Here is a 14,007-nt window from a genome sequence, read left to right on the forward strand (position 1 = left end):
CATAAATCTGTATTGGAAAGGGAATTCTCCTTCTTTCCGTGGCTTCTCCAGGAATAATGAGTGATGCCTGGGTAGTCTTTATGCCTCTTTCTTTCTTTCTTTTTTTTTTTTTTTTTAAAGATTTTATTTATTTATTTGACAGAGATAGAGACAGCCAGCGAGAGAGGGAACACAAGCAGGGGGAGTGGGAGAGGAAGAAGCAGGCTCCCAGCGGAGGAGCCCGACGTGGGGCTCGATCCCAGAACGCCGGGATCACGCTCGGAGCTGAAGGCAGACGCTTAACGACTGAGCCACCCAGGCGCCCCTTTATGCCTCTTTCTGCCTGTGTCAAAACCGGAATTCAAAGTGTGTTGGTTCAGGGACCTGTTTTTATAGGGTAAGTCCCCAGGCTCCAATATCCAACATTCACGAGCAGTTTTTACAGATTGGTAGTAGCCCATGAATGTGGATGCTGTCTTAGAATTTTTTTTTTTTTTTTTTTGTAATCAGTGGCCCAAAACTGTCTCTTATATTTAGAAGCCTGGATCTAGGATTACATATCAAGATACATGCATAATGCTGTTTTGCTGAATGCAGCTGTCCTAGCCTAGGCCAAAGATAATTTGCTGATCCAGGAGCTGAGGCCAGCGAATTTATGTCTGCATCTGCTTCTGCCCATAACTCTTGGGTAAAGATAGGGCAACTTCAAGGACTGTAGCCGTATCGGCCTTCGCAATGCACAGAGCAGTGGGACAGGGACAGTTACTCCCTGAGGCTCCCCGCGCCCCGCCCCTTAGGTGCAGCCCCGGCACCTCCTGCAAAGTGACTGAGAACAGCGCGCATGCCTGTCTTAGCATTCTCACGTTTTCTCCTCATTGTTGACTGTGTGTCCGCTCCTCACTGCGGACTCTTCCCAGGGTCTCTCTCGATCATATTGGAAGCTGCAAAGCCTAGCCCAGGGTTGAAGAGGCGCTCTGGAAATAACGATCAAGTGAGGGAGTGGGTGAGAGTGACAACAGACTGGGGAGATGGTTTGAACCGATTCCATAGTCGTCTTGCCCTGCTCGGAGCAGGCATCGTGCAGCAGCAGCTTGCCTGATGCGGAAAGCGGTGGTTTCTTCCGCTGCGCTCCTGTCTCTCCTTCTGGTAAAAGCACTTTGGTTTCCCTTCGGGAAACCATCCTTCCCACTCCCTCAATCCATAAAGTTTGGGTGGAGCCGACCTCACCCTCAGTTCCCCTGGCTGAATCGTGAGCCGGACCTGGCCAGTGAGGGTGCCACACCTGTTCACTAATGGCTGGTATCCCGACTGATGGATGGGTTCTCTGTCCGAATCAAATGCAAATCAGTTTGCATTGTTTTGAATCAAAGCTGCCCCTCCCTCCCCCGTAGCTATTAGGAGAAAGATACTTCATTTCCGCCAGCATCGCTAAGTCGGTGGGAGAAGCTGGAAGCTGCTGGTAGCCATCACACCACCATGAAACCCAAATGAACTCAGGAAGTTGAAGCTGAGAAGTAGATATGGAGAAGTTCTTAATGCTGCTGAACACCAAGATCCAGCCATGGCTGAAGCTTTTTCTGGAATTTTCAGTTAGAGGAACCAGTAAACTCCAGTTTTTGTGCTTTTTTTTTTTTTTTTTTTTTTTTTTTTTTGGTCATTGGCTGCTGAAAGTGTCCCCTGGCTGAGGCCCTTGGTCAGTCTTTTTTCTAACTGCTTTTTGGAGTGGAGCAAGGATGATCTCAGCCTTGCAGGAAGCCCTGGAGAAGATCATCATATTGATAAATAAGACTTTATCAATATGAAGGCTCTCTGCCAGGTCCTGAGGGCCCAGCGAAAATCAGGGCCCCTTCTGGGTCTCAGGGAATCTCATTTAGTGACTTCAGTGGGAGGAACATTTTCAATGCCTCCTGGGAGGGCATTTCTGAGTCGATACCTCTCTAGCCCTACCCCCAGCTTCTTTGTGTTCCTCCCTACAGGCTTAGGCTGGGATCCAGGAGCCCACTGTGGTGTTGGGAGTCTCTAGAAGGGTGGGAATGCCAAGAAAACACAACTTACACACCATGGTAAACAGGCTTACTTAAAACCATTTTTATTCTGCCTCTCAGCAACACTTCTCATTTGATTCGGGTAAAAGATCGGGGACCCAAATGCAAACAAACAAGAAACAAGATGTCTGAAACAGAAATCAGGACCCAATACACTGGAATGACGCTAGGATCCCCGCGTGCTGAGAACTCATGGCCCTGATTCTGTTTCCTCCTGGGACAAGTGCTGGCTCATGGCAGACATCCAGGTGAAAGGACAGGTGGCAACGATGTCCATCAACGTTTATTGATTGTTTTGCTAGGGTCCAGGATTTTAACAAAAAGCCTGAGATTCATAGTAATGTAAGAACAATGCTTTGTATTTGTCTAGCACTTAGAATCTCCCTCCAGGGGCATTCCCATCTATTACGGCCAATAATTCTCGTAACAACGCTCTGAGGTATGTAGGCAGGTGTTCTTATGTCCATATTCCAGATGAAGAAATTCGAGGCACAGAGAGGCTAAGAAACTTGCCTAAAATCAGCTTGCGTAGCGAGTTAGTGGCGAAAAAGGCATTGGGATGCAGGACGCGTTCTCGGCCTCATGTTTATTCACTTAGAATAAGCTGCCTTTTCTCTTGCTTAGGAAAGTTCATTATCACTGTGTTTCTAATATGAGTTCTTGACGTTATGTTTGCCATATATACATATCACCTGTTGTGTTCACCCCTTGATATTTTCTTTGAGTCCAATTATTAAGTAAATTTATTTGAATAGAAACAAGAGATCACATCCCTATGGGGAAAGCTGTAAATGGAAGGTAATTAATAAAAGAAATACAACGAAAACAGGACTACGCTATTAAGTTCTACCTCGACTTTGAACCTGAGGCCTGCTCTTTCTTTTTGAAGAAGGGAAAAGAGCTAAAGTAACGGAAAGGTGTTGAGGACCCATGAGCACTAAATGGAGGCTTTCTCTCTGCTGTAATCAGCATTGGAAGAGACTAGAAAAGGGGAAGCATACTTTGTGATTGGAATCACTTAATGTTGTGTCTATAAACAACTTAAAAATTATCTTGAGTACCACCAGCGGTACGCCTTGTGTTCTGTGAAAGCCTGGGTTGGCGCATTCTGGCAGGCAGAGTAATGGCATCATTAAACCAGTGCGATCACACCTAAAGGGGTTACGTTTGACCGAAAAGAAATACAGTGGGTGGCATTTCCAGGTTAGCATCCAGGAAAATCAAAGACTTGCTAAAAAAAAAAAAAAAAGAGAGAGAGAGAGTTTGAAAAAAGCACATTCCTAAAACACAGCCAGTTTATTCCCAAAACTGGGATGGGGGAGGTGCTCCTATACCTAGAATTGACCGTGAAGTACATTCCCAGAGTCTTTAAGTGAAGTGAGGTGACCAGCGGTGGATACAAGCAAAGGAGGGGACCATTGGAAGATTGAGGTCAGGACAAAAGTCCAGAAGGTCCCTTTCTTGATTTCTTTGGGGACTGATTGAACTCTGGGGGTTGTGGCCAGGGAGCAGCTGACAGAGGAGGACCTGAGCTCCGACGTGTAAAAATAGAAGGAAAAAAAATGCACCAATGCCACTCTCTCGGACAACTTGAAACATGCTGCAAATGTCCGTGTTCGACTTTGCAGACGCCAGCATCCATTGCTCTTCCTAGGACCTCCCTCTCCCCGCCAGATCCGGAACCTCCCTCCCCATGCATTGGAAGTACTGAGATTTCCCGAGGCTCATCTCTGCAGAAGAGGAATGGACACAGAGGCTTTCACTAAACTCAGGCAGTGAGACTTGAGGTTTTCTTTTTCTTTTCTTTCTTTCTTTTTTTTCTTTTTTTTAAATCAATGACTGGCTGATCTGGCTGTGCTGCTTGGTTTTCCTTAATTTTGGACTTTTTTTCCTTTTCTTTTCTTTTTCTTTTTTTTAAGTTCATTTGCCAGGGACCTGCCTCTGGAGAGTCCTGGAGGAAGAGATCTCACAGTCTGAAGTCAGGGGTCCATTCCTCAGAAACTCCTGTGGGGTATGAGGCCATGAGGTCTGTCCTCCGTGCTTGCGGTGGACTGCTGGCCGCTCAGGCGCTGTGTGAGACAAACAGACAGTGAGAGAGAGAGAGAGAGCACGCGCAGGCCTGAGCTTCTTGGCCCAAGGACTTCCATTCTCCATAGGAGAAGTCCGGCACTGACCTGGACCAGCGCATCTGCGTACTTTGGAGTCTAAGCACTGGCTTCCTTTTGAGAAATGTTGTATCTGGAAATGTATTTGCTTTTACACTTGGCGCATGCGAAAAAAAAACCCAAAAAAACCCACAACTGCTACAGATGCAGCAAAATCCTTTGTGAGCATTTCTGGACCTCATTCTCCTCAAGGGCTAGCAGCAGCGTTAGGGTTTGGTGTGTATCCTCCAGGCCTTTTTCTCTGCATAATCCATAACTATGTGCTTAGAAATTCGTCTTGCGTGTGTTTATATAAACGGGATAATGCTATATCCATATATGGTGTGTATGTATCTTTATATAATAGAAGGTATATATGACATATAAACATTCATTCATTAATTTATTCAGTGCTACTTACATGCCAGGCAGTGCTCTAGGTGCTGGTGATGACAGGTGTCCCACAGTTGCGTGGTGAGTACCACGCGTCGGGCACTGTGCTTTACACAATTTAACCTTCATACCCTGTGGGCTAGGTACTGTTTCATCCCCATTTTACGGATGAGAAAACTAAGGCACAGACTGGTTAAAAAATATGCCCAAGAGCACACAGTTACTTAGACATAGAACCTGCATTTAAACCCCAACAGTTTAGCTTCAAAGTGAGCACTCTGAGGTGTTATGCTCTGTTACTATAGGTAGTGACAGAAAAGAGAATGTTTTTGGAGTTTTCATCCCAATAGGAGGAGATAGACCATAAAAGTGTATATGATTATATGTATATTAATATATACAACATACAATTGCATATCAATATACTATATAAATTATGTATAATTTATGTTTTTGGTTTCTCAGGGAGTGATAAGTACTAGGAAGAAAAGTGAAGTTGGGATAAGGGGACCAAGGGAAAGGGCGGGGCTGTGGGTGCTATTTTAGAGAAGTGGGTCGGGGGTAGCCTCTCTGCTAACATACGAGCAAGCATCTCAAGGAGAGATGGGAACGAGCCACGTGGATATTAGGAGGAAGAAAATTCTATGTAGAGGGACCAGCAAGTGCAAAGGCCCTGTGGCAGGAGCATACTTGAGTTACTCAAAGAAGAGAGAGAATTCAGTGTAGCTGAAGTGGAGGAGTGAGGGGCAGTGTGCTGGAAGATGGAGACAGAGAGGCAGGAACCCGATCATGTGGGGCCTTATAAAGCTGTATTATGGGAGATTATCTGTGTTTAAGCTGCAGCGTGATATTCCATCCTATAATAAACTGCTGTGTATTTAATCATTTTCCCACCAATGGCCATTTAGGTCGTTTCATGGTTTCCCCTATTTCAAACAGCTGCAATGAACATCACTGCACATCCTGGGTTCTCCACCCTGGCTGCATTAGAATCCTCTGGAGAGCCCTAAAACCTTCTAATGCCTGGCCTGATCACTGGACATTCTCATTTAACTGATCCAGGGTGGGTCCTGGGCATTGTTGTTGTTGTTGTTGTTGTTGTTGTTGTTTTTTAAAACTCCCCAGGTGATTCCAATGTGTAGCTAGGGAAGAGAGCCACTGTTTTACATCCTTTCTGTGCACCTGTATCTAGGGAGGATACCTGGAAGTAGAATTGCTAAGTGGGGGCCAATGGATTTTAAAGCTTAATAGATGTGTCCAACTTGACCTCCCAAAGACTGTCCCAATTTACTCTTCCACCAACAGTGTTGTCTCTCATTCTTCACATTCTTTCCAACCTTGATTTTATCCATCTTTTTAATTGTTGCAGTCTGGCAGACAAAAAAAAAAAAAAAAGTATATCATGGTTGCTTTAATTTGTGTTGCTCTCATTACTGATAAGGTTGAACATTTTTTTCATGGTTATTTTGATTTCTTTGTCAAAGTCCACCGGTTTATATCCTTTTCAAAGCCAGAATCTTTCCATTGTTGATGACGACTTAGGTGTGACTTCTGGAAGTAGGTAATGTTCCCCATGTTTCCATCACGGAATCACAAGAATTCCCTGAAGGCACATCGATGCACAACAATCCCCAGGAAGTTTTAGTCCAACCAATCACGTTGGAAAGAAGAGGGATTTGCTTTTACGTTTTTGCAAAAAGACCAGCTTCTTGCCCGCCTTGGTACATACGCTTACTTCCAAACCTAATGCAATTGAAGGATATTTTGAGGCCGGCAAAGGACTCATGCCGGTTTGTTTGTAAGACATAAGCTTTACCAGTGCATAAGGGGTTCATATTTGCTAACTTTGTGTCGGCTAATGGGAGACAGTCATGGGATCCTTAATCCAGTTAGGGGGGTCACGTTCTTCCTTAATGGAAACTTTGGAGCATGAAGGCTTTTATTGCTAAGAATGACAAGCATTTTCGATACATGGGAGGGGTGTGCCTGGCTATTTAGATGCCTACAAGGCCGTCCAGAGACGTAAGTTCAGTGGAGTTGCATTGTACGTGCATTTGCCTTATGGTGAATGAACCATTCATGTTTCTCAAAAAGAAAAAAAAAAACAATTGTTTCAATGGAGCTGGAGATTCTGGCCACCATCATGTCCAATGCTTATGAGCACGGATGGGTATGTGATTCCTGTTCCTTCTGTGTGAGCTTAGAGCATGGTTCCAGTGTTGAACATATGCCATGATCCCTAAACAGCTAACTATTTCAGCCAGTGATCAAGCCAAGGACCGTCATCTCTTCCAACACTGGTGGGAGCACTGGCTCTATTGGGCTGACCAGGATCCAGGGTATGAATCTCTAATAGGGCATCCCCCTCTAGATGCGTCCAAGATGAATTTTTATTGTCCGCAAAGTTCACATGATGCCCTGACATTAGAAGCTCACCCCCGAGGAAGATGAAAGTGCACTGAATGTCGTTTGTCCTGTTTGTGGTAGACAACACTGGTCTTACATCCAAGCTTTGTCATTGTTGACTGTTTTTGCTGCTGAGGAAGTCCCACTGAATTCTGCAAGGCATCAGATACGTGACCATGAGCTTGATCATGCGGAGAGAGGGAAGAACAAACTTGGGAGGTGTGTAAAGTTTCTAGGGAGTAGGGGGGGAAGCAGCAGTAGCTGAAGCTTCTCTACCGGGCATCCTGAGGATGTATAAAAGTCCTGTTTTGTGGCATGTGTTCATACAGGCAAGAACGTTCCCCATTAAATGCAAAGCCCTAGAACAGTGGTTCCATAACTTCAGAACACCTAGAACTATTTTGGGGGGGGGAGTTGCTTGCGATAATGCATATTTCAGGGCCCCTTGGGGTCTTGATTGGAGGCCAGGAATCTGCATTTTTACAAACATCGCAGCTCAATCTGTCAGGTGGCTCTGAGACTTTGAGAAACATGGTAGGAATAACCTCGCTTTGCTCCAATCCTCAGGGCACCAGCTGAAAGTAAAAGCCTGCAGACAGGTTGATTTATGCTGGGGATGTGAATGATTCGATCAAGAAACAGACTGCAGCAATATTTATATGTTTGGGCCTCTGTGCGAGTCATTTCTCCACTTTCCCTAGCAGCTGGAGAGCAGGGAATTTTCTGGCTTTGAGAGCCTGCAAGTTTCTGATTCTGTCGGCACCAGAATACTTCTCTTCTGAGAGCACCGCATTCTATCCCAAGCCGTTGAATGTTTTGGGGTCAGTGATTCCCAGTCCTTGTGGATTTAATGTCACAGAACTCTTTCTTTCCTCCAACCGCCACCTGACTTGCAGAGATATCTGTGAAATTAGAATGAGTGAGACCTTTTTCTGAGTTTGGGTAAAGACTCTGATGACCTCAGTCTGTCCACCTGGAATTTCCATCATCTGGGGGAGAAGAGATGGGTTACTGTTTTCTCGATAAGGTTGTAGAGTAATTTTTTTTTAAAGGCAGGGACTTCAGGATTAGTTACAGTGCTGCCGATAAGGAAAAAGGATTTTTTTTTTTTTTAAAGTCAGGACCTCATAGTTTTTAAAAGGCTGGCATTTACTTCAAACACTTTTTCGAATGAAATTCAGAAAAGTCACCTATTCAAGACTTTTTGTCTCTCGTCCAGGCTTGGGCTCCTCTAAGGTCAGTCTTCGCCAGGCCCCCTCCGTGGAAACCCTGACTGCCTTGAGGATTGTTGCAAAAGAGCCTCCATGAGGGTAGGTCCGGCTCCTTGGTGGTAACTTGACTCCCCTCCTTGGCAACGAGTGAGACATAACACGCTTCGGGTGATGAGTTTGCTGATGGAAATGAAGACTGGCCACTCTGTTAAAGGCTTCCTTCTGTTAGTGTGTTCTTCCTTTTGGATTTAGGAAGGAGGATGTTGGGCAGAGAGTATGGTGGTGACCATCTGTAACCAAACCCCTGGGTGGGAACGGGGAGCTGGAAAATGCAGATTCTTGATTTAAGGACTGATTTAAGGACTTGGAATCCTTTGAGATGGGGCCCCGATGTCAACTTCTTTTAAACCTCCCCAGGTAACTCGCATGCAGCTCAAAGTTAGGGAACCTCTGCCTTAGTAATGCCACATTGCGGCTCAATTCCTCGCAGGGCTGGGAAATTTTATTTCAAAGGATTACTGAGAAATTGGCCTGTTATTGGTCTTAACGGAAGATAGAATTGATTTCATTCTCTAAGGGCTAGTTTCTTGCTCTCTCTTAGACACACACACACACACACACACACACACAACAAAGCCTTTAAATTTGAGTTTCTCCATGGGATTCTAACTCTGGAAAATGTTTTTTTTTTCTTTGATAACATGGAGGGAAAGGTATCTAAAAGGAACCTGACCGTACAGGTGGGGAAGTAATTCTAGCCTCACTTTACAGATAGGGAAAATGAGGCTGAGAGAGTTTAGTAACTTGCCAGGGTGGTCTGTGTGGTGGAACTAGGATTTGAATTCTGGTAGAGCGAGAGCTGAAGTCCAGGCTCTAACCACTGTGGAACACTGGTTCTTAGGAAGAAGGGATGGAGGGGGTGAGTCCCTCTTGTATCATTTATGACTGCTAACAAAACCTCAATCCCAAGCATATCCACGTCGATGCTTCGAACACCACAGTCCCCGCCACTCCCTATAGTCCCACAACCAGGCTGCTCCATTCATGCATGTTCCTTGCGTACCTACTGCAGTGTTTTGATTTTTGTTACCGTTGGTGCTGTCTCATCACACTTTTTTTTTTTTTTTTTTTTAGGTTGAAACCTCCCCATACCACCCCCATATAAATCAGTTTTGGAGGTAGCCGCAAGGCGAGTGCTATCCACTGGTTTTTGTTATGGGGTATGCTAGTTACTGGCTTAGAGGCAGCGTGGCATTGTGGTGAAGAACACAGCTTACATAGCTTTCAGAGCCAGATGACCCTAGGTTAAACCCTGCCATTATTGCTAACTAGCTGGGAGACATCAGGCAAGTTATTTCTCTTCTCCGAGTCTCAGTTTCCTTGTCTGCAAAGTGAGCATAATAATAACCTGCCTCATGGGGTTGCTGTGGTAATTCAGTGGGGATTAATTCACATAAGAGCTTAGATAGTCTCCTGTGATAAATTCTGTGTCGGTGTCAGCTGCTATTATTATAACCCAGTTCAACACTGATCTGGGCAGTATGTCTTTTCACATGTCCCCAGGAGCGAGGCCAAGACTTGGCCTTGTTCCCCTGGAACACCTTCCTTTGAACTTAGCTCACGAGCACAAAGCCTTGAACTCTGTTTGGCAGCATCTTAAGTTCTGAGGTCCTCTCCCAGCCAGGTTGATAATTGGTAACAGTAGTAATAACAGGGTTAGTAAATGGTTTGCATGTTTTGTGTACCAACTAAGGAACAGACACGCACGCAGGTCATCTAACCTTCCCGATAGCTTTATTCAATGGGTGCTACTATAACCCATTTTACAGAAGACGAAACTGAGGTTTAGCACTTGGCTGAGAGTCTCACAGTCAGTAAGTGGCAGAGGGAGAAGGTGCGCCCAGGAAGTCTGGGGCCAAACCTGCATTATAATACCTTTAACCCCACACTCCATAGCCCCATGCTCACACGCCAGCATGTGAAGCCTTCCTCCAAGAATAAAGTTGGGGGTGTTCATATCTGTTCTCTGACCATCTTCTTCATAGGCCAACATCATCCATATTCTGTCTTGTAGGCAAGACACCTTGAGCTTCCTTTGAAGTTCCAGTGTCCTTTTCTCCTCTCTTTGGTCAAAGCCATCTGTTTTTCCCTTTGCGACACTTGCTGTCTATACATCGGCCCCTCCATCCAGCTGTCCTGATTGCTCCTGGGTCTGGCTTGTCTGATAGGAAGTTGACTTCCTGTGACCTTATACTACCCTCTTAACTGCCAGGTTTGGCTTGGCCACTCTGGCAGGCTCGGGGGTGTCCCCTTCCTCTCTCATCCACCAGGGGAGCCTTTCCTGAAACCAAGCCAGAGGGGCCAACCTTCTCAGCTTGAGGGAGGTGGTGTATGGCTCACTGTGCCGCTCTGGCAGAAGAGCTGAAAGACGTCCCAGAATCCTTATCTGCCTTGCCAGGAGTGACACAGTGAGACAGAGATGGATCTGGGCTTGTCGTGTCCGGGTCTTGGTCGTCCATCACACGACCTTGCCCTCTGTCAGGCCTCTGATGGGAAGTGTCAGTGATACCAGCAGATTCAGCCCATCTCAGCGGGCTCGAGGAATCAGGATAAATTTGTCCACATCCGGAGAGAAATAGCAACAGCAGCCGTCTCTTTATGAGATGAGAGCACGTTGGCAATACCAAAAATATGTGGTCACCCTTCTGCTCTTATGCTAAGAACAGGTAGGCTAGTTGCGTCAAAATCGTGAAATCATTTAACGGATCAGATGGTAGGGCCGAGCAAGCAATAATCCTAATATCCCGTTGATTCCCCACATTTCCCACGGTCTTACAAAGAGGTGGAACTGTGTGACTGGTTTTAGCTAATAAATTGTGAGCCTAAGTGACATTTGTCACTCCAGGGCCGAGGCAGTGCAAATCCATGTGGGATTCTCTGGTCCTCCTCTCTCTTCTCTCAGAGACTGGAGAACTATGGCCCTTGGGCCAGATACCTGTTTTTGTAAATAATGTTTTATTGAACACAGCTGTACTCATTCATTTGCATATTGTATATGGCTGCTTTTGTGCTAAAATGGCAGGTTAAGTAGTCACATGAGATGGTGATAGAGGCCTACGATATTTACTGTTTGGCCCTTTGTAGAAAAAGTTTGTTGACCCCTGTTCTAGATAGAGCTGCTGGAGGACAGCAAAGCTTCGCATAGCCTGGACCCTGAGGGACTGGGTAGAGGAGAGATCCTCCCTGGCTTGTGTACCACCAGTGAAATGAAAATGAAAACTCTTTCATTTGGAATTGTTTGCTCCTGGAACATAACCTAATGTGTCCTCATAGATTCCGACGGGCATTCAGTTCAGGAGAAGGCATTCTACATCGGGAGGGGTCAGACTACTTACTTCCTTGTGAAGTGAACTGCACAAGAAATACCGATGATGAGAAGGCCAATAATGATGGAGGCGATGGCCACCCACTTGGCATTCCTCCCGAGCCGCTTGGATCCTTCGATGTCTCCATCATTGTAGCTGTTCAGAGACTGGGGGACACAAAGGAAGAGCTGGTGATGACAGACAACCCACAGGGAAAGACATGTGCTTCTCAGGCTGATCTGAGCAGGCAACATGGTTATCACCTCCTCCAGGAAGCCTTCCCTGGACTCCTGGGCTGACTTCATTCCCCTTCTGGATTTCCCGATTACCTTCATCTTAGTATTTACCATAGCACGTTAAAAGGATTGCTTTGTCCTCTCCCATTAGGGTATAAGTGCTACGTGGGACCATTTATCTTTTGTTTAGTAAGGTGTACTGGGGCCCAGTGTCATATTTGTCATGCAGAAGGCGCTTGATAGATACTGATATAATGAACGCGTGTGCACATCTCATCCAGCAGAATGAGGTTTGCAAACTCTAGCCCATGGGCCAAATCCAGCCTGCTGTTTTTATAAATGAACTTGGTTTGGAACACAGCCACACTCGTCTGTTTACTATCATCTGTGGCTGCTTTTATGCTACAACAGAGTTGTGTAGCTAAATCAGAGGCCCTCAAGGCCTGAAATATTTACTACTTGGCCCATTGCAGAAGAAGTCCACCTCTCCTGCACTAGATGTTCGATCCACGAGGTCAGGGACCTTGGCTGAACTGCTCCCCTCTATCCCTAAGCCAGGCTGTCATACAACTGGTATTTACTCCTGTGACTTTCCCAGCTGGTAAACTATTGGACTGTTTCTGTACTGGCTGCTAAAGAGCAGCGACCCCTCCCCAATATCCCCGCCATCCTGGCCCCCCCCCCCAACCTCTGAATCCTCGCAGACTTCCCCATGATCCGGCAACTTAAGGGTTACCTCTTGGCCTAGCAGAACATCCTTCCCGATTGAATATTTTGTGGGCTATTTGAATATTTGTTGAATATTTTAAATATCGCCTCTGTTGCTTGTACTTTGAGCAGTGTCTGATACATTGTAGGAACCCAAGAAATACATATCGGCTGAGTGGGTGAATGAATAGATCTATTTCCCTACAGGATGTGAGTTTGTTTGGGGCAAGTGGGGGTGCTTAGAGAGTGTTTGCTGCTGAGCGGATGGCCAGGGCAGCCGAACGATCTCATAATAAGCCCTCTTTATCATAATTCCCACTGCCGAGGCTCCTCCAAAAAGAAGACTGGAAATACGTATTCATGAGTTATGGACAGAGGTTGATCAGTGTGGGTGAATTTTAGATTTCAGTGGGAACCTCTATTCTTGATCCTGAAATCACAGTGTGTCGGTAATAATTGCTCCTCTTCCTGGACTATTAAGGGGGATGAAGCACATGCAGACAATTACAGGCCAAGGAAACACCCAGTATACCACTGAGCTTTCCCCCTTCCAGAACCTTCCATTAACTCTTGGATTCTGGCCACCTTTGCAACAAGCCGGGGGCCTCAGCAGTGAAGGGGGCTTGTGTGCAGGCGTCTGCTGTGAATGGGAAGACAGGGACCTGCTGTGACGTCCAGAACTTCCATGAGGAAGAATTCCGGAATTCTGAGTCCTGAATTCTGGAGTGCTCAACCCTGAGTATTTATTAGAAACACCCGGCTAGGGCTTGTTTGTTTGTTTTAAATATAAATAGTTGTCCTGGAGAGATTCTAATTTAATTGGTGTGGAGATCAGATACCAGTTGTCTTTAAAAAAAAAAGTGGTAAAATATACATAAAATTTACCATTTTTACTATTTTTAAGTGAGTAGTTCAGTGGCATTAAGTGGCAGTCACATTGCGGTTTAACCATCCCCACCACCTGTTGTCCCAAAGTGAAACTCTTTTCCCATTAAACCCTAACTCCCCATTCTTCCATCTCCAGCCCCTTGCAACTGCCATTCTATTTTCTGTCTTTACAGACTGGACCACTCTAGGTACTGATATAAGTGGAATCAGACACTCTTTGTCCTTTTGTGTCTGGCTTGTTTTGTTTAGCAGTGTCCTCAAGGTTCATCCCAGTTGTGGCGCGGGTGAGACTCTCCTTCCTTTTTGAGGCTGAATGATATCCCACTGTCTGTGTAATATCACATTTTGTTTATTCATTCATCCGTCGAGGGACACTTGGGTTTTTGTCATGGTATTTTTTTTAAGCTTCTTAGCATTGAAAACCTTTGGTTTAGACAGCTGTCTTTAATGCCCTGACCGGTCAGGATGCCCACCACCTTAAGATTAATTCCGAGGAAGTGCACAACAGAGCACGGGTTCTAAGCTCAGAGAGAGCTGAGTTCAAGTTCCACGTGTTAGCTGCTATGAGGATGAGAGCAGGTTATCAAGCTTTCTTTTTTTTTTATAATAATTTTTATTATGTTATGTTAGTC

At 45.5% G+C, this 14,007-nt stretch overlaps 1 protein-coding gene across 3 annotated transcripts in view; it reads right to left on the reverse strand.

Annotated features, from left to right (window-relative positions):
- Positions 1-2,045: 2,045 nt before the first annotated feature.
- Positions 2,046-14,007, reverse strand: part of TMEM233 (transmembrane protein 233) — a 42,488-nt gene continuing 30,526 nt past the window's right edge. The window contains exons 2-3 of one of the 3 annotated variants that reach the window (XM_045791596.2): positions 11,574-11,710; positions 2,046-4,093 (exon numbers count right to left, since the gene is read on the reverse strand). In XM_045791596.2, the coding sequence (XP_045647552.2) occupies positions 4,087-4,093; positions 11,574-11,710 (144 nt within the window). In that variant the 3' untranslated portion in view covers positions 2,046-4,086. Of the gene's footprint in view, positions 4,094-9,995; positions 11,174-11,569; positions 11,711-14,007 lie in introns of those variants that run through there. The other 2 variants (XM_087857293.1, XM_087857294.1) reach the window with 2 other exon arrangements.

The sequence above is a fragment of the Ursus americanus genome, chromosome 30 (genome assembly GCF_024610735.1).
Source record: "Ursus americanus isolate L20-20 chromosome 30, mUrsAme1.1.p, whole genome shotgun sequence".
NCBI lineage: Eukaryota > Metazoa > Chordata > Mammalia > Carnivora > Ursidae > Ursus > Ursus americanus.